The 21,322-nt window shown below is 37.5% G+C and overlaps 1 protein-coding gene across 16 annotated transcripts in view; it reads right to left on the reverse strand.

The window, feature by feature from the left end:
- Positions 1–21,322, reverse strand: part of PARG (poly(ADP-ribose) glycohydrolase) — a 129,717-nt gene that overhangs the window by 72,223 nt on the left and 36,172 nt on the right. For all 16 annotated transcript variants that reach the window (XR_010159733.1, XR_010159730.1, XR_008537386.2 and 13 more), the window contains 1 exon segment: positions 817–909. Coding sequence is in view for 11 of the 16 variants with exons in the window: in XM_063817542.1 (XP_063673612.1) it covers positions 817–909 (93 nt within the window). In the remaining 5 variants the exon portion in view is untranslated.

Raw genomic sequence — 21,322 nt, forward strand, 5'->3', positions numbered from 1 at the left:
CATAAAAAATGATGAGTTCATGTCCTTTGTAGGGACATGGATGAAATTGGAAATCATCATTCTTAGTAAACTATCGCAAGAACAAAAAACCAAACACCGCATATTCTCACTCACAGGTGGGAATTGAACAATGAGATCACATGGACACAGGAAAGGGAATATCACACTCTGGGGACTGTTGTGGGGTGGGGGGAGGTGGGAGGGATAGCATCGGGAGATATACCTAATGCTAGATGACGAGTTAGTGGGTGCAGTGCACCAGCATGGCACATGTATACATATGTAACTAACCTGCACAATGTGCACATGTACCCTAAAACTTAAAGTATAATAAAAAAAAAATAATAAAACCCCTGGAAAATTCAGCCTTTTAATGTAGCCAAGGTGACATTTAAATAGAACAATTTTATTACAGTAAAAAAAAAAAAGAAAAAGAAAATACGCTATTCCAAATCCATTAGTATGTTTTGAAATAATGAATACTTTTTAAAGTTAGAGGTTATTTAAACAAAGAGAGAAAAAAGTCAAAGTAAACAAGCTTCAACAGTGTAAACAGAAGCTGAGAAATGGAATGCTGCATTTTTAATGTCCTTTTGTAGTACTCTCTACCCTCTAACCTTTTCCTTAATACAGCAAAATTACTATACTCTTTGGCAAAAACTGTTTCCCATTTCTTCTCTTCTCTTCCTCTCTCTCTCTCTCTCTCTCTGTCTGTCTGTCTGTCTCTCTCTCTCTCTGTGACCCTGGCCATTCGAGTTTAAGGGAAATTCAATTGTCAGTCTCAGGGAAGCTACTGAGGAAGCTACATCCACTAACCTGGGTGCAAATATTTGGCAGACAGAGTGCAATTTTCACCATATCAGGCAAGATGGACTGATATAAATGTTGAGCTTCTGCTTCTTCAAGTACCTGAAAACCAATAAAATAAGTTATGTGAATAACAATAACCAGTAAATATAATAACCAATGAATATGTTTGTTATGAAATTAAATTACATATCTGCTTTTCATGGAACCCCATAAAGTGGCACCCTATCAGCATCACCAAACACATGTACAAATGCATCAACAGGTGTATACAAATAAACTTACAAATTCATTTCCAAATGTATATTTGGCATTAAGGCAATTCACCTTAATGCCCTCTGAAAAAAAATGTAAGTATCCCAAATATCAAATATCCCTCACACAACATTCACAATAAAGTAAAAACACTTGCAAATGGAAAACAGTACATTCTGCCCTTGGTTATATCAACTAGAAACTGCTAGACACCAAGGACTTCCTGAGAAGCCCCCAAGGACCCATCTAGTTTCAATGGTCTACAATTGAAGAAATCTCCATAAAAGCCACATTAATTACTTCAGAGCATACTCTATGGGTCAAATCTAATCTGTTGGGTAATAAACAATGAGGTTTCTGATGGTCTTAGAATTTCTCTTTTCCAGACACCCTTGGAAAGTGAAAACCACAATTCCCATATAAAAATTTGAAGCACAACGAAGATGCCATGCATGGTCCATTTTTGTCTTTTATAAAATTTCCCCTCTCTATAACACCTTTTAATCTAATGTCTTTCTAAACATCAGGGTATTTCTTTAACAGTACTGGAAATGACAACACTCTTAATTTAGAGATACTACATATACAGTCAGGACTGAAGTAAATACTTTATCTACTTGAAATCACATTTTAACTAGAAGAGGCCTCAGTTATAATCTAGTCTGAGCTTGTCATTATTACAGAGAAAACTGAGGCCAAGGAGGTTACCTGATCATCCTACATTGAGGTCAATTAAAACCAAATCAGAACAAGAACCTAAGTGTTCTGGTCTCTATGCCACAGCTCTTCCTACTTCCCTATGTGACCAATGTTTGGAATCGATGAAGAAACAGACTCTTGACAAAAATCAGGAACTAAACTGAAATAAAGGTAAAACCATTTGTTTATCTGCAGCTGGACAGGGTATGTGTGTAAATAGAAAAAGTAACAAAGAATATTTGCCCTGATTTTGCCAGTAAATTCTAACACTAAGAATTTTCTTTACACCAAAACTCTAAAACCCAACCTATGTTTACTTCTCTTTTAAAATTAAGATAATGAATAAACACATTCAGAATGAACAGAAGGATATTTGTAATTCAGAGAGTTGGAAATTCAATTAGTCATAAGCATACAGAAAATTAAACAAAAGACAATTATTAATTCTGGAGAAAACAAAAAGTTGTTTAAGAGAGGAAAAGCAATCACAGCCCATATATGAATAGTGTTTATACTATCCAACTGAAAAAAAACTACTGATGTAATTGAAATGAATATGAAAACTATAGTGAGAAAATGCGGAGGTAGAAATGAGGTTTGCATTCATGGTAGTGGAGAAAGTGAGAATAAGAGCTAAATCCTAATCTTCTAAAGTGGGATTTGTTTAAAAATAAAAAAACTAAATTTTTAAAAAATCATATATTCATAGATGACATTCTACTATTTTACAGGTATGCACTAAAGATACTGGCTTCTCTATATCTGAAATGTATGAAAATGTATAAAATATATTAATGCACTTGTTTAAAATATTCAAACTCTTCCTGTTTATAATTTATCTTTTTTTTTTTTTTTAAATAGAAACAGGGTCTTGCTCTGTTGCCCAGGCTGGAGTGCTGTGGCATGACCACAGCTCACTGTAACCTTGAACTCCTGGGCTCAAAAAATCTCTTCCTGCCTCAGCCTCCTGAGCAGCTAGGACTATACAGGCCTTTTTGCTTTTTAAAACTATGTATTCTGAAATAATTATAGATTTACAGGATGTTACAGTACAGTATACCTCTCACCCAGTTTCTCTCAATGGTTACATTTCACATTACTATAACATACTAAAAACCAGGAATACCAGTACAATGTGTATCATTCTATGCCATTTTATCACACGTACATTTCTGTAATCGCCACCAAAATCAAGATGCAGAACCATTCCACTACAATAAAGATCTCATGCTACCCATTTATAGTCACACTCAGCTTACTTCCTCTCACTATTCCTAACACCCACTAATTTGTTTTTCAGCTGAAAAATTTTGCCATGTTACCTACATGGAAACATACAAGTCTTTTGAAATTGACTTTTTTTACATGGCTTAATGCCCTTAAAAGGCATTCAAGTTATTGCAAGTATCAATAGTTCACTCCTCCTCATTACTAAGTAGAATTCCATGGTATGAATATAATATTATATAATATTCCATGGTTTGTTTAGCAATTTCACCTACTGAGAGGCACTTTGGTTGTTTTCAGTTTTGTACTATTATAAATAAAGCTATCTTTAGTCTCAACCTATCTATATTGTTGTCTGAAATCACTTCCTGTAAACAGCACAGTGTGTCATTTTTAAAATTCACTCTGCACATCTGTCTTTTAATAGATGAATTTAGGTCATTTATGTTTAATGTAGTCTTTGATATGTTGAAACTTAAATCTGTTATTTCATTTTATTTCTTTTATCTGTTTTCTTTTCCCTTCCTCCTTATGGGTTACTTGAACATAGTTTAAAATTCTATTTTTGTTTATCTAAAATGTTTCTGACTGCATCTCTTTGAATAGATTTTTTTTAAAGTAGCTGCTGAAGGACTGCATTACATATAACTTACCAACATTTACTGGTGTCAACATTTCACCAGTTCCAGTAAAGTGTAGACTTTACCTTCCTTTAAATTCCTTTACCCTTCTCCATTTATAATCTTCAATATTTCCTCTACATACATTGATAACTATTTTACAATATTTGAAAACAGTGAAAAAAGTCAAACATAATTTACAACACTCAAAAAAGTTTTTAAAAAGTCTATTATATTTACTATATTTTTACTCTTTGTTGTTCTTTCTTCTTTCCTGATGTTCCATGATTCCTTTTTTTTTATAATTTCTTTTCTGTTTCAGGAAATTTCTTTAGACATTACTTTATGTTAGGTTCACTGATGTCAAGTTCTGTTTTCCTTCACCTGAGAACATTGTGGTTTCCTCTTCCTTTCTGAAGAATATCTTAATTGGATATGGAATTCTGGGTTGACAATTCTTTCCTTAGTCCTCAAAATTTTGTGTCACTTCTTTCTGGTCTCCATGTTTGCTGCTGAGAGATCCGTTGTCATTCAAACTGTTTTTCTGTATAGGCATTGTGTCATTTCTCTCTTGCTGCTTTCAAGATTTTTTCTTTGCCTTTGGTTTTAAGAAATGTAATTATAGTATGTCTTGGTATGAATTTCTTTGGGTTTATCCTACTTAAGTTTTGGTCAGCTTCTTGAATCTGTAGATTTATGACTTTTGTCAAATTTTGGAAGTTTTCAGCCATTATTTCTTTGAATATTTTTTCAGTCCCACCCTCTTTCCCCTCCCTTTCTGTCCATACAAAGACACAAATGTTATATCTAAACTTTGGGTTTTGTTTTTTCATCTATTTTCTCACTGCTGTTCAGACTGAGTAATTTCTCTTAATTTCTTCCAAGTTCACTGATTCTTTCCTCTATTATCCCCATTCTCCATTAAACCTGTCTATTCCATTTTAAAAATTCAGTTATTTTATTTTTCAGTTCTAAAATTTCCATTTGGTTTCTCTGGATAGTTTTTTTTTTTTTCTTTGCTGGGACTTTCTGTTTTTTTCATTTGTTTCAAGTATGTTTATAATTGCTCAGCCTTCTTGTGATGGCTACTTTAAAATAATTGTCAGACAATTCACATCTGTATTCTCCTGGTGTCTATTGATGTTCATTTTTCATTTCAGTTGAGATTTTCCTGATTCTTTTCTGGTCATGAGGGACATTTTGTTGAAATTTGGATATTTGGGGTATTAGAAATCTTTAGATCTTATTTAAATCTTCAGCCAGAGCAGGCTTTCTGTGATACTGTGCCAGCAGGGGAATGGGATAGCTACTTCATTACCAGCAATTGAGGGTAAAAATTCATGTTCCCCAGTCAGCCTTTAGTACCCAAAGTGGAAAGTGAGAGAGGTACCTTGATAGTGCTGGGTTGGGGTGAGAGTTCAAGCTCCCCATTAGGTCTTTACTGATACCACTTTGGTGCCATGTACTCTCCTAGGGTCCCATAGTCCCTGCTGGTCAGTGGTCTTCTACCTTTCAGAGTCTTATGTTTGTTTTACATACAAGGTCCCCTGTTTTTCACTGTAATTAGTGGGAAGGACAGAGAGAAGTGCCTATTCAACCATGTTAAACCTAAAGATATTAAACCTTAAGTGTCTTAACAGGCTGACACGTCTCCTTTGGGTATCCATCTTTGTCTTTTAAAACTGACATGAGTGGCTACTGCAGCGCTCTGCTGACAAGCTTTACAATGTTGCTTATTTATCTGATGAAGCATTATTGCACTGTACTTCTTCACAACTGTCAACACTCCAGACCTATGTCTAATGCTGCTTTGGAAACACAAAAAGGGAACCTAAAAATGTCATTTAAGAACATAAGCGACTAAACTACTGTTTGAGATGGAATGCATAATCTAAAATATCACCATGACCTTATAACCTGTACAATGCAAACTGGGATGCAAGTAGGGAAAAGTTATTTAAGATGTACATCATTTCTTAACTTCAAGAAAAGCAAGAGCCATTGGTCAAATCTTCTATAACAATTAAAGAAAAATAAACATATTACTTATTATGATGATAATGATGATTATAAGGGAGGTAAGCATTTACGTGATGGTAAAAAAAGAAAGTTGTATTAAATTCTCCCACAAGTAAAACCCTGCCCTCTACTGGATAGTCTGCATAGATAATTACATACAGCAAGTGTTTTGATCTGTGCGTGTGCGCGTGTGTGTGTGTAGCAACTTTTTATTCTAGTCCCACAAATTGGCTGTATATATATGTAATATATATTATACATATATTTCAGTCAAAATTGATACAATAAATTTCAAAATTATACTGCTATTTTGCCTATCTCCTTTCCTTAGATTATAGATCTGTTCATTCATTCGATTGGCTGATAAACAAATACCTGAGGAACTATTATGTGTCAGGAATTGTGCCAGAAGATGACAGAAGAGTAAACAGTTAACAGACGTGGTCACTGACCTTATGAATCTCATGGCACAAAGCCCTATCCTCTCCCTGTGACCCCCAATACATCAGCCCTAACCTAGGAGGGCAGTAATAACTGCAACCACATCATAGTGACTGTGGACAGGCTATTTTTTTTTCTTCTCTCCACAAATAGAAACAAGCTACTAAAATAAAGGAACTAAATCTGCCAAACATCAAAACATTATAAATATTTAAATATCTACAAACATCCAAATAGAAAAGAGATATTTACTTATTTCTTCTTTCTTTGAATATCTGATTAACTACATACATCTGTTAAATGTGCTCTAATATTTATGAAAGACATATTTATACATGACTAAGTACTATACCTGACATATGGAAAGTATTAAATATTGACTACTGAACTTTGAATTAATAAGTGAAATCTGTAGCTCGCAAAATGAGAAGACCAGTGTTATTTCAATAAAAGAAAATATTTCCATAGATCTTTTTCAAACAGTTTAGGGCAAACAGCTTTAAAAAAGTAATCAGGCCGGGCGTGGTGGCTCATGCCTGTAATCCCAGCACTTTGGGAGGCCAAGGCAGGCAAATCACCAGGTCAGGAGATCAAGACCATCCTGGCTAACATGGTGAAACCCTATCTTTACTAAAAATACAAAAAATTAGCCAGGCGTGGTGGCACATGCCTGTGGTCCCAGTTACTTGGGAGGCGGAAGCAGGAGAATTGCCTGAACCCGGGAGGCAGAGGTTGCAGTGAGCCGAGATCGTGCCACTGCACTTCCGCCTGGGCGACAGAGTGAGACTTTGTCTCAAAAAATAAATAAATAAATAAAAAATAAAAAAAAAAAAAAAAATCAATCACAAATCAATGAATATAAGAAATAGCACAAGCTGCTCCATTTTCTCTATTGGTCTAAACCTAGTTAGATCCTAATAAAATTGTGAAAAGTTACTAACAATCCTCTTTAATAAAAAAAATCAAAATCTATATGAAACGTCTAGGATGTGAAATTTTAGACAATTTTTCAATAAGAAGTACACCACTCCAAAACCTAAATAGCAAAGAGGAAATATCCTCATAATCCTATGGTCCATATATATATATATATATATATATATACATATACATATATATATATATTTTTTTTTTTTTGAGATAGCATCTCACTCTGTCACCCAGGCTGGAGTGCAGTGGCATGATCTCAGCTCACTGCAACCTCCACCTCCCAGATTCAAGCGATTCTCCTGCCTCAGCCTCCTGAGTAGCTGAGACTACAGGCACACACTACCACACCTAGCTAATTTTTGTATTTTTAGAGATGGCGTTGCACCATGTTGGCCAGGCTGGTCTCAAACTCCTAACCTCAGGTGATCCACCTACCTCAGCCTCCCAAAGTGCTGGGATGACAGGCATGAGCCTGTAATACTGAAGATGGGTGATGGAAACAGGGAGGTTCATTACCCCATTTTATTTTTGTATATGTCTGAAATGCTTCTTTAAAAAAAAATTTCCTGGCCGGGCGTGGTGGCTCACACCTGCAATCCCAGCACTTTGGGAGGCTGAGGTGGGTGGATCAACTATGTTCCTAATAGTAACATAACCAATATTTATACCTAAGTTTCTTTTTCCTCATACATAGGTGCATTTATCAGTTGAAATTATGTTGCTCAATTTCGTATTTTTTCTCACCAAATATGACAAAAAAGGCATTTTTTACATCACTAAAGGCAAAATGTTTTTTAAAATGTCATGTATTTTCACTGAAGAAAATTAACGTAAACAAAAAGAAAAGAAATATTACCCACAAGCCCACTGCCAAGATATCCTCTTCTCAGATATAAACAGATGCATATTTCCTCCCCAAACTTCTTCTGAGAACTTAGGTGTGTGTGCATATAAACACACAGTTTTGTGTTACCTTAATTTTTAAAATATTATATTTTTCTACAACTTGTTTTTGCCTTAAGAGAAAGCCTAAAAAGTCTTTCCGTATTATACAATGACAAATGCTACACAGTATTCCAAAGTAGAGAAGTACAATAATTTTTGTAATCATTCCCCTTTGAGAACCATTTTTCCCAACATTTTTAAAAATTTCAAAAATATGGTGAAGTTAAAATAACTGTACACTGAATACCCAAATACTATTTGGTTTCTATGATTAACATTTTATATTGGCTTTTGTCATGTTGTCATCAGTCCATTCTTCTGACCACATATCAATGCATTTTTTAATGCGTTTTGAGGTAAGTTGCAAGCATTCCACCCCATCACTTCAGTTTGCATATCAGCAACTAGAGTTCACGCCAGGCACGGTGGCTCACCCCTGTGATCCCAGCACTTTAGGAGGCCAAGCCAAGTGGATCACTTGAGGTCAGGAGTTCAAGACCAGCCTGGGCAAGATGGTGAAACCCTATCTCTACTAAAAATACAAAAATTATTTTATTGTATGAATACATCCACAATTTGTTTATTCATTCTCTTGTTGATAGATACCTGGGCTGTCCCCAGGTTTTGGCTATTATAAGTAAAACTGCTATAAACATTCTTCTACAAATCTTTTTGTGTGCATATATTTTCATATCTCATAGGTAGGTACAGAAAGAAATGAAATTAATGGGTAATGAACATAATAGTATATGTTCAGTTTTCTAAAAAACAGCCAGACCTTTTTCCAACATTGTAGTACATTTTAAACTCCCAACAACAAAGTATGAGAGTTGCAACTGCTCCATATCGCTACCTACATTTGATCTTTTAGTCTTTCTAGTGCCTGCAGGCTAATATCTTATTCTAGTTATAACTGGCATTTCTCCAGTGACAAATAATATCAAGCATTTTTTAATGTGCTTATTGGCAATTTGTATACCTTCCTTTGTGAAATCCTTTCAAACTCTTGCTCATTTTCTAGCGAGGTTGGCTGTCTTTTTATTTTTCAATTGTAGTTCTTTATATATTCTGGATACATGTCCCTTGTCAGATAAACATTTTGCAAATATTTCTCCGTCTTTTAAAATTTATTTATTTCTATTTATTTATGTGAGACAGGGTCTCACTGTGTCGCCAAAGCTGGAGTGTCGTGATGCAATCACATCTCACTGCAGTCTTGACCTCCCAGGCATCAATCCTGTCACCCTCAGCCTCCCAAGTAGCTGGGACTATAGGTGTGTGCCAACATGCCTGGCTAATTTTTGACTTTTTTTTTTTCCTTTTTTTTGAGATGGAGTCTCCCTGTGTTGCCCAGGCTGGGGTGCAGTGGCGCGATCTTGGCTCACTGCAAGCTCTGCCTCCCAGGTTCACGCCATTCTCCTGCCTCAGGCTCCCGAGTAGCTGTGACTACAGGCACCCGCCACCACGCCCAGCTAATGTTTTTTTTGTATTTTTAGTAAAGACGGGGTTTCACAGTGTTAGCCAGGATGGTCTTGATCTCCTGACCTCGTGATCCACCCACCTTGGCCTCCCAAAGTGCTGGGATTACAAGTGTGAGCCACCATGCCCGGCCTAATTTTTGGATTTTTAATAGAGACCATTGCCATGTTGTCCAGACTGGTATTGAACTCCTGGGCTCAAGCAATGCATCTACCTCAGCCTCCCAAGCTGCTGAGATTACAGGTGTGAGCCACCACACCTGGCCTCCAAGAGATCCTTCCACCTCAGCCTCCCAAGGAGCTGGGACCACAGGCATGTGCCACCATGCCCAGCTAATTAATTTTTTTTTTTTTTTGTAGAGACAAGGTCTCCCTATGTTGCCCAGGTTGGCCTTGAACTCTTGTACTCCAGCGATCCCTCTGCCTTGGCCTCCCAAAGTGCTGGGATAACAGGCATGAGCCAATGCGCCTGGCATCCCTGTCTTTAGCTTGCCTATTTTCCTAATGTCTTTTCGTCACAAGTATTTATAAGTTTTTTTCTTTTATAGCTAAGGTTTCCCATTAGCTATAAAAGCTGTAGGTCCTAGGAAATCTTTGTTGACTCCCAAGCTACAAAGATGTTTTCCTCTAGAAGCTTTATAGTTTTTGCTTTTTCAGTTAGAATTTAGAATTATTTTCTATGTATAGTATGTGGGAAGGGGCAATTTTTTTTTTTAAGCCCACATGGAAATCCAGTTTCGCCAACACCATTTGTTGAAAAGACACTTCTTTTCCCTTGTTGTATTGCTTTGGCACTTTTGTTGAAAACCAAATGACTGTATAAACATGGGTCTGTTTCTGGGTTTACTACTTGGTTCCACTGATCAATTTGATTGTTATGTCAGTATCATATTGTATTCATTTCCTTGAGCTGCTGTGACAAAGAACCATAAACCAGGCGGCTTAAAACAACAAAAATGTATTATCTCACAGTTCTGGAGTCTAGAAATCTGAAACCAGTTGTTGGTAGTATCACGCTCCCTATGAAGGCTCTAAGGCTCTTCCTGGCCTCTTCCTAGCTTCTGGTGGCTTCTAGCAATCCTTGGGGTTCCTTGGCATGCAGATACATCAGTCCAATCTCTAACTCCATCATCATATAAGCGTTTTCCCTCAGTGTCTTTGTCTCTGTGTCCTTTCCTTCTCTCATAAGGACACCAGTCATTGATTTAGGGTACACCATAATCCAGTGTGGCCTCATCTTAACTAGTTACATCTGCAAAGACTGTATTTCCAGATAAAGCCACATACTGAGAGTCCAGGTGAACATTAATTTGGGGGGACATTATTCAACTCACCACACATACTGTCTTGTTTACTGTAGTCTTATTGTAAGTATCCAAAGCAATTCACGTAAGTCTGCAAACTCTGCCCTTCTTATTTACAATTTCTTTGTAAATAAGGGTCCTTTGTGTTTCCATATAAATTTTAGTAATCAGCTTTGCATTTTCTACAAAATGCCTGCTTGGTATTATGATTGGAACTGCATATAGGGAGAACTGATATCTTTTTTTTTTTTTGAGATGGAGTTTCACTCTTGTTGCCCAGGCTGGATTGCAATGGCACGATCTCAGCTCACTGCAACCTCCGCCTCCTGGGTTCAAGCAATTCTCCTGCCTCAGCCTCCTGACTAGCTGGGAGTATAGGTGCCCGCCACCACGCCTGGCTAATTTTTTTGTACTTTTAGTAGAGATGGGGTTTCACCATGTTAGCCAGGCTGGTCTTGAACTCCTGTCCTCAAGTGATCCACCCACCGCAGCCTCCCAAAGTGCTGGGATTACAAGTGTGAGCCACCGCGCCCGGCCGAGAACTGATATCTTAACCACACTGAGTCATCCGGTCCATGAGCATGGTAGATATTCTTTTATTCAGGTTTTCTTCAATTTCTCTCAGCAATGTTTTACGGTCTTCAAGATACTGGTCTTACGCATTTTTTGTTAAATTTATTTCTAAGTATTTTATGGTTTTTTAAAGCTATTTTTAATGAAATTTTTAAAATTTCATTTATGGCAAGTATATAAAAATATAATGATTTTTGTATACTGACCTTATGTCTTGCTAAATAAATTAGTTCTAATAGTTATTTTTTAGGTTTCTTGGGTTTTTCTGCATAAACAAACACCGTCAACTACAAATAGAAACAGTTTTACTTCTTCCTTTCTGATTTTCAAATATTTTATTTCTTTTTCTTGCCTTACTGCATTAGCTAGGATTTCTAGTACAATGTTAATAAGAATGAAGAGCATGGATGTTCTTGCTTTTCCCCCAATCTTTGGGAAGAGTATTTCATATTTCACCATGAAGCATGATTTTAGTAGTAGGTTTTTCACAGATACTCTTTAACAGATTGAGGACATAGTTGTTAATAGTTTTGTTGTTGTTGTTGTTGTTTTTTCTGGAGACAGTCTTGCTTTGTCACCTAGGCTGGAGTGCAGTGGTGCGATCTTGGCTCACTGCAACCTCTGCTTCCTGGATTCAAGCAATTCTCCTGCCTCAGCCTCCCGAGTAGCTGGGACTACAGGTGCATGCTACCACGCCCAGCTAATTTTTGTAATTTTAGTAGAGATGGAGTTTTACTATGTTGGCCAGGCTGGCCTCAAACTCCTAACCTCAGGTGATCCATCCGCCTTGGCCTCCCAGAGTGTTAGGATTACAGGCATGAGCCATCACTCCCGGCCTGCTAACAGTTTTTCACTCTGAATGGTTACTAAATTTTGTCAGGTGCTTATTCTGCATTTATCACAATAATCATACAGCTTTTAAAATATAAATCCAATCCTGCATTTCTGAGATGAACTCTGCTTAGTAATCATGTATTATCCTTTTTACATATTTCTAGATTTCATTTGCTAATATTTTATAAAATCTTTGTCACATACTAGTATCGGAGGTATATATATATATGGCTTTATAAATGAGTTGGAAAGTGCTCCCTCCTCCTCTCTTATTTGAGTTTCTTTGAACTTAGTATTATATCTTCCTTAAATGTTTTGGAGAACTGACAGTGAAAACATCTTGGTCCACATAGTAACCAATGTTTAATTAGGCATATTTTACTAGGTATTAATCCTTTGTCTCATATATGTTAAAATAGTCTCCCCTGTCTGTCATGAAACCACTAGTTTTATTATTTTTATTTTTTAATATCTAGAATATAGCATACTTGAGCCCCTTTTTCAGTTTTATCTTTATCCTTTCTGTTGCTTGTTTGCTACTGTCCAGTGATACTTAACTATTTGTACCTCCCTAATGTACCATACTGACTTCATTAAATACTATGATCAAATCACAACCTTTTGAACCTATTTTCTTACTTATAAAATGAAAATATCTTGCAGAGATGTGGTCAGAATTATAAGCTTTTCAACAAATAACAGCTAGTATTATGATGATGATGATGCATTATTTTACCCTCTGCCTTGTTTAACATTTTACTACCATTAAACCACGAATTATGCTTCAGGACTCAGTTCCCATCTCCCTGGGAAGCCTTCACTGATTGCCTGACTGCCCCTTACTCTATGACTCTAGAGCCAAATGTACATACTTGTATTAGAACACTTACTGCGGTTATTACAATTATTTATCTGCATTTCCTGTCCTCTGATCTGTGAAACACACAAAAAAATTTAAACATCTTGTGGCCCCCCAGTACTAAGCATAGTATTTAGTGCTCATTATTTGCTGAATAGAGTTGATAAAACCAAAAACATTGCATTTTATCTTCAAAGTATCCTTGCAAGATAGAAAGGATAAGGGCATCTAGAGAGACTAAAGCTCCAAGAAATAAGCAATTTGTCCACATTCAAAAACTTAGTGGCGGTTGGGGGCAGTGGCTCACACCTATAACCCCAGTATTTTGGGAGGCCAAAGCAGGTGGATCACTTGAGGTCAAGAGTTCAAGACCAGCCTGGCCATCTCTACTAAAAATACAAAAATTAGCTGAGCATTGTGGCCCACACCTGTAGTCCCAGCTATTTGGGTGGCTAAGGCATGAGAATCGCTTGAGCTCGGGAGGTGGAGGTTGCAGTGAGCTGAGATCATGCCACTGCACCTCCGGCCTGGGTGACAGAGCAAGACTCTGTCTCAACAAAAACAAAAAAACAACAACAAAAAAAACCAAAAAACAAAAAGACATTGGGACTAGATGCCAGAGCTTTTCTTCCCAGGTTCACAAGGAAGGATATAAAAGAAATACTGGCCAAGAAACTGGAAGACTAGTTATAGGCCTAGATCTGCATTTACTCTTGTATTAACCACAGAAAAATCCCTAAATTCTTTATTTCCTCATCCATAGTAAGGATAATTCTACTATAACTTTAACTTACAGAGTTACGAAAGCTTTCAGATATAATAGTGTTTTATGAATTCTAAAGCTCCATATAAAAAGTATTAATGTCTAATGGGCCAGTAATTCACAAACTTTCTGGAGCCTCCTTCTTCTTTTATCACCCCCATATCAATTAACTGCCAAGTCCTATATTGATTGATCCAGCAGGATCTCACATATTTATTACCTCATCTTAATCACTACTAAACTACCCTCAGCCCTCATCCAGTCTCATCAAGATTATTACAATAATCTAACTGCTGCCCTGCTGATAGCCCACCTTCAGTTTCTGCCCAAGTAGACTATGATGTGCTTCTGCTCCACTTCAAAGTCTTCAATGGCTTTCTGCTGCCTTTTCAATACAGAACAAATCCCTTGAACTAACAGTCAAGCTCCCTTACCCTAGATTCTTATCTAGTCTCATTCAGCACATATATATAACATACACACACACACAAACTCTACCTTCTGTGCAGCCTACATACTAGAAACTCAGAAATTCATTTTTCTATAGCATCTGTTTGTGCTGCTACAGATACAATCCTGGAATATCTTTCCTTCGTAACTCCAAAACTTATCCAACCTTTTGATCTTGCTCAAACAATAGTTTGCTTCAAGTCTATCCAAATTTACTCTCCAGCTAAAAAGTAATTCTCCCTCTTGTAATTTATTTGAACTTTTTTTCACAAGACACTTAAGACTTTCTGCTTTCTGTTGTTATTTATGAACGTGCCTTCTAGCCCTTACTAGAAGCTCCTTTAAGACAAGATTTATGATTGATTCACCATTCCTACAACAGTGGTGTTCATATGTAAAACTGTCAATAAAAATATGTTAAATTAACTGACACTTTCTATCTGGATTAGCTGATTTTACAAAGCTCATCCTCCTCCTCTCCATTGCCTTTCAGAATCTCTATTACTCAGCAAAAATATTATAGTTTTCTTTTGTGTAAGTTGATTAAACTGTCTATAGGCTAAGCTTTCTATACTGGAACTACCTCTAAGTTTCCCAAGTCTAAAGCACAAGCTCACATTTCAAAAATTAAAAGTACAAAAACATTAAATGTTAGAGGAAAAACAATCATACTACTAAATTACGTAAGGGTAAAAAAATCAACTGGAGAAGGTGAAAGTTTCTAACATTTATCTGTGCACAACTCAGGCTGACGCTTTGAAGAGAAGAATGTGACAGCTTACAAGAAAACAAACTCACTCATTCCCCTTAATTTCTGAAGGCTCATGAAAGTCTGACAGGCCAGCCACAGGGTGATCTCTCATGTGTATCGCCCATGACAATTATGGCTTCAATAAAAATGGTCTCCATTTTTAATAAACTCCAACTGGTTCTCAGGAAATAGCCAGGCTAACATGGTCATATTTAAGAAGGCATATTTCACCAATTAGCAGCTAACTTATTTAGTTCATGGACCTAAATAAGACTGTGCATGGAGAGGTACAAAATCAGTGTGGTAGCAGAGGGCAAGGTGGTGTGAAAGGCTGAGTCCAGGGGTCAGCTGTGGTGACACACACAAATGGCTGTGCTGAGGATCACCTTGCCCCTCTACTTTCTTTTGGTTTGATTTGGTTTTCCTCTTTAAACAGCTATTAAGAGTCTCCCTATGAATTTTCAAAGTGTTTATGACTCAAATCTGGGAAATACTGATAAAAATCACAGCTCATTATAAGCATTTGAAATGATTTGCCCTAACGATAGATAAATGAAATATACCGAGTTTTTAAAGTACTCTGTAATTCACACTGGAAATAACCTGCAGTTGTCCTTATATTAATTTGACAGTTGCTTAATATGAAATAATCGGGCTGCTATACAGACACTTTGTTTCCTCCCCATCAAGGACTGCCAGCAGAAGGGGGAAAAGAGGAAAAGAAGTGCTAAGCAATGAAACCTCCTTTCATTTTTAGTCTCCACTCCTATGGCCCAGCTCTTATCAGCTAGTGCAGGACGAAGGAGGAGGAATGAAGGGAGAAAGAGTCCTCCTGCCAATTCTCACCACAACCCTACTTCCAATCTCTCCTAAGCACTGCTGTGTTTCTAGTGACAGAACTCTGCATTAGTTTTTCACTTCAGAAAACAAGCCATCAGAGGTTTAAAATTCACAGACCTTCTGGATGTGGTGGAAATTTCCCCATCATGACTCCTAATTCCAAATAATTAACAACTAGTCTGGGAACACAATCAGTTTAGGAAGAAGATCTTCATCCAATTCTTGAAACAAAATATGCCTCTAATCAAAAACAGTCACACAATTTTCCTACACAAACTTCATTAAACATGAAGAATAGAATTGTGTAGGTTTATAAAACATGAAGGAAGTTCTTCTTTAAACAGTATTTATTGCACAATCATATCTATTTTCATGCTAATAATAAACAGCAGAATTCTTACTTTAGAAAAGACAAAACATAATAATACACCCTCATTATCCTATGCCTCCAAAGAATTTACTTCTCAGTACTATTATGGTAAATGATTATTCCTTAGGAAATAAACCCACACTGGCACAAGCCGCTCTGACATGTCTTTCCTATTTCTCACTTCTATTACTGTACGACTACATGGCCATATCCATCAATCACTTTTGTAAACACCACCAAACCACACTGCTATTATGTCCAAGCCAATGGATACTTTCAATACCACATAGTCACATTATTATCCATCTTTATAGACAGGCAATAAAACTCAACACGACAAAATTTCAGAGAAACAGCTAATGGTGATATAAGTTTTCTAGCCCTAGAAGTAAAATGGATGTAATTTGTCCAAGAAATACAGGTGAGCAATAACTTCAATCTTTTATTATAGTTTATACTTTTAAATAATTAGCAGGTTTTTTCAACTCTAAGAAGTACCCTGAAAAATACTTCTCAGTAATATATATTTTTAAGAGATGGGGGTCTCACTTTGTCACCCAGGCTGGAGTGCACTGGTGTGATCATAGCTCACTGCCACCTCGAACTCTTGGGTTCAAGGGATCCTCCTGCCTCGGCCTCCCAAGTAGCTGGGACTACAGATGCATGCTACCACACCCAGCTAATTTTTTAAAAAATTTTTGTAGCGATGGGGTCTCACCATCTTGCCCGGGCTGGTCTTGAACTCCTGGGCTCAAGTAATCATCCCACCTCAGCCTCCCAAAGTGCTAGAATTACAAGCACGAACCACCACACCCAGACTTAAGTAATTTTTATGGTAGTTCAATGACAGCTTAGCACACTCACAGAGCTATTATAAAATGTGCCATGCAAATCAAGTAACGTGCATACATACATATTATAGTGCTTAATTCTTAATTTAATTAAATTATCCAGTATGAAATAATAATATTATAGTTTGAACTACACTCTTATTAAGGATGAAACAAAACTAATTTTCCTAAAAGGCTTGAGGACACTCTCTGGAAGCGCACTCTTTGGAGAAAGAATAAAAATGCAAATACATTTGTAGTTAAAACAAATGCTATTACAATGAAAAGATCTTTATTAAAAATGGACAAGTTCTACTCAACAACTCAATTATTTGAAGTAATATCCAATCTAAAAAAATTCAAAATGCAGTCAAACAATGTTGAGAAATCTCAGAAGTCCCTGTGAGCAGGTTTCCCAGTAGAAGGATGTCAGATGCAGAAGGATCCTTAGGGATGACCTAGTACATTTCTATTCAGTCTAACTTTCTGCAATGATGAAAATGTTCTATATCTGTGCTGTCCAGGATGGCAGCCGGCAGCCACATGTGGCATTTGAAATGTGGCTACTGTGACTGAAGAACTGAATTTTAAATTTTATTTCATTGTAATTAATTTCTATTTAAATAGCCTATGTGGATAGTAGCTAGTGTTTGGACTCCACAGATGTAGTCTTTCTTGATACCCTACTCCAATGAAACAGTCACCAGGGCAACTAAAAGAAGATTCAGGGGTTTTCAGACATATGTAGATACAACTACAGATGATTAAATCTGTAGCTTTTTGTTTAGAGGTTCTAAAATACACCTAATTTTATTCAACTGCATCAGGCTACTTTTGGTAACTCCAATTCATTTTAAAAGAAGGATGAAAATGGTCAAATATTCCTCTTGAAGTAATTTTGGTTTTATAGCCCATAGAAAAATGAAGGCATATGAGGACCGATGTGGCACGTAGCTATAACACATAAAACATTAAGAAGTCAGGTTCAATCTATCATCTAGGGCATTCATCCTCCTTTTGCATGCAGGGAATTAAAGAGGTAAATGGGCCCCTGAAGCGTGAACTTACGGAGCTCAGAAATCCAAGAAATAGAACAGCCTCTCCCTTCTACTGAATTCTAGTCACGTATTGCTACTTAGTCCAAACACATATTGAACACCCACTTTGTCCAGGACATTAGATTGAGCACTGTGAAAAATAAACACCAAGACAAACAATACAAGGTGTCTGTCCTCTAGAAACTTACTACTTTTTAGGGTAAAAATGCTACACAACAACTATAAAGCCTGGGCACAGTGGTTCATGCCTGTAATCTCAGCACTCTGGGAGGCCAAAGCGGGAGGATTGCTTAAGGGCAAGTGTTTAAGATCAGCTTGGGCAACATAGTGAGACTCGGTCTCTACAAAAAAAATTTTTTTTTTTTTTTTTGAGACGGAGTCTCACTCTGTCGCCAGACTGGAGTGCAATGGCGCGATCTCGGCTCACTGCAACCTCTGCCTCCCGGGTTCAAGTGATTCTCCTGCCTCAGCCTCCAGAGAAGCTGCAACTTACACGCCACCACACCCAGCTAATTTTTTATTTTTAGTAGAGACAGGGTTTCACCATGTTCGTCAGGATGGTCTCGATCTCTTGACCTCGTGATCTGCTTGCCTCAGCCTCCCGAAGTGCTGGGATTACAGGCGTGAGAGCCACCATGGCCGGCCAAAAAAAATTTTACTTAGGTAGGTGTGGTGGTATGGACCTATAGTCCCAGCTACTCTGGAAGCTGAGGTAGGAGGATCTTGCTTAAGCCTAGGAATTTGAGGTTGCGATGAGCCATGATTATGGCACTGCGCTCCAGCCTGGAGGACAGAGCAAAGCCCTGTCTCTGGAAAAAAAATAAACAAAAAAGACTATAGTAAAGGTTATGCATACTGGCCTTACCTTTTCTCTCTACCAATCACCAGTCGCAAATGGTCAACTATCACCTTACACAAAATAATTCCTAAATCTCTCGGTAAGTGATTGTGGTTCAAGGCCCACATTTTTGTGTGCTGGACTACTCTCCCTGAATATCCTGAACTCAGTTCAAGAAACATTAACTGTGCATTAGCCATGGGCTAGAAAATAGTAAGATGCCCTGGAAAAATTGGGCCTCACGAATATTCAGATATTTCGTGGCTATATGATGCCTAATGTAACAAGCACATGGAGTTGTGCACAGGTACTACTGTGAGCACACAGAGGAGTTTTTAGTAGCGGCTGAGAGGACAAAAAAAGATACTCAGAGGAGATAAAAACTGAGCTGAGTCTTGAAGGCTGGATTAAGAAGCAGGCAAACACCATGACAGAGAACCACAAGTAATTTAGAGTCATTAGACCATCAGGTTTCAAGCAGGAAAAGTGGTATGAAATGATGCCAGAGAGGTGGGCAGAGGCAAGGTCATGGAATGCCATAAATATCACCAATAGAGTTGAAAAGAGATGAAATGCCATGGAGGTTTTAAGATCTATGCTTCAGATAGCTCACTGTGTGTAAGCAGCATGAAGGATGGATTTGAAGGGATCAACTGCACACAGGGGTCGACTAGGTGACTCTTACAATATACTAGCTGAGTCATGATGATGGTATGGAGGAGACAAGTGTAACAGAAATAGAGCCGAAACTCAAGAAGTATTTAGGAAGTAAAATTATGACATCATACTGTAAGATGAGGAAATGGTAGATGAGCAGAAAAAGGTGGCTGAGGCAGAATAGGGCAGCTAAGATGATTAACAAGTTCTGGCTTGAGTGAATGAATAGATAAATGGTGGAATCATTCACTGACAGAATGTGGAAGAGTGGTGACAAGGCTAGTTTTAGGTACTTGTGGAATATCCAGGTGAATAAATCCAATAGTCAATTAGAAGATGGCAGAGAGAAAGAGCAAAAGAAAAAAGATTTGCATATAACCTGCATTAAGTGGTATTGAAAGTTCTCACTATGTTAAGTGCTAGGAACATAACAAAGAACAAATCACAGCCTCATACAAGGAAGCTTATAGAAGATGACTGTAAAACATCAATTACAGAACTTTGAGTGGTAATGATGTGTCAAGGTAGGTTCATCAATTGTAGCAAATGAACCACTCCGGTGGGGGATGTTGATAATGGGGGAGAATGTGCATGCCTGGGAGTGGGGGATATATGAGAAATCAGTGTATTTTGCTATGAATTTAAAACTGCTCTAAAAAAAGAAAGTCTAGGTCAGGCATGATAGCTCATGCCTGTAATCCCAGCACTTTGGGAGGCCCAACGTGGGCGGATCACCTGAGGTCAGGGATTTGAGACCAGCCTGGCCAACATGGTGAAACCCCATCTCTACTAAAAATATAAAAATTAGCCAGGCAAGGTGGTGCGTGCCTGTAATCCCAGCTACTCAGGAGGCTGAGGCAGGAGAATCGCTTGAACCCAGGAGGCGGAGGTTGCAGTGAGCCAAGATCATGCCACTGTACTCCAACCTGGGCAACAGACCAAGAGAACATCTCAAAAATAAATAAATAAATAAATAAAGTCAATTGCAGAAGTGATAGTCATGCTGAACACTAAAAGTCAAGCAAGCACTAACCAGGCAGCAGGGAAAGAGGGACAAGGCCAGAAAAGAAACAGTGACATATGTATGCTAAAGTATAATTGTTTTGGACATGCTGCCCTTGAGGAATGGAATAAGACGAGCTTTTCCTTTAAGATAACAAGAAAGAGAAGCATGAGGTATGTTGAAACCCTTAAAATAAAGAAACTTTAAGAATTTACCTTTTAGATGTCCTCAAATCTCTCCGAGAGGTATTAAGTAGGAGCAGACTGATAGTGGAATGTCAGTAAATGTTACAAAACAATGAAAAGGTTTGGAATCCTAGAGTAATAAGGAAATATATAAAAGATGGCAACAGGAAACAAAGGCCTAGTTAAGATTGAATAACATGAACTCTTAGCAAGGCCTATCAGTAAGATTTGTTATTCCCTCTCTCCCTCCTTCCCTCTCTCCTCTCGCCCTTTATTTCTTCCTCCTTCCCTTCCTTCCCCATTACAACTGTGCTCTGCAAAGTGTGCTCCATGGAATACTTGCTACAAAGGAAGTCAAAAGCTGTTACATGGAAGCTGTTTATAAATAAGTTTGAAAAAAAGAGGTTTAATTAAATAAAGCTAAGCATGTTTCTTTACTGTAAGACTCCTCAGAGCTATTCCCAGAAGGAGGATATAATACGCAGTACATTCCCCCACCTTAACTATTAACCCTTTACTTACGAAGTGTTAATATTTGCGTAATACAACCTGGGACACAGTGGACCAGAAGATAAGGGATGAAAGC

The sequence above is a fragment of the Pan troglodytes genome, chromosome 8 (assembly GCF_028858775.2).
Source record: "Pan troglodytes isolate AG18354 chromosome 8, NHGRI_mPanTro3-v2.0_pri, whole genome shotgun sequence".
In the NCBI taxonomy this organism is placed as follows: domain Eukaryota; kingdom Metazoa; phylum Chordata; class Mammalia; order Primates; family Hominidae; genus Pan; species Pan troglodytes.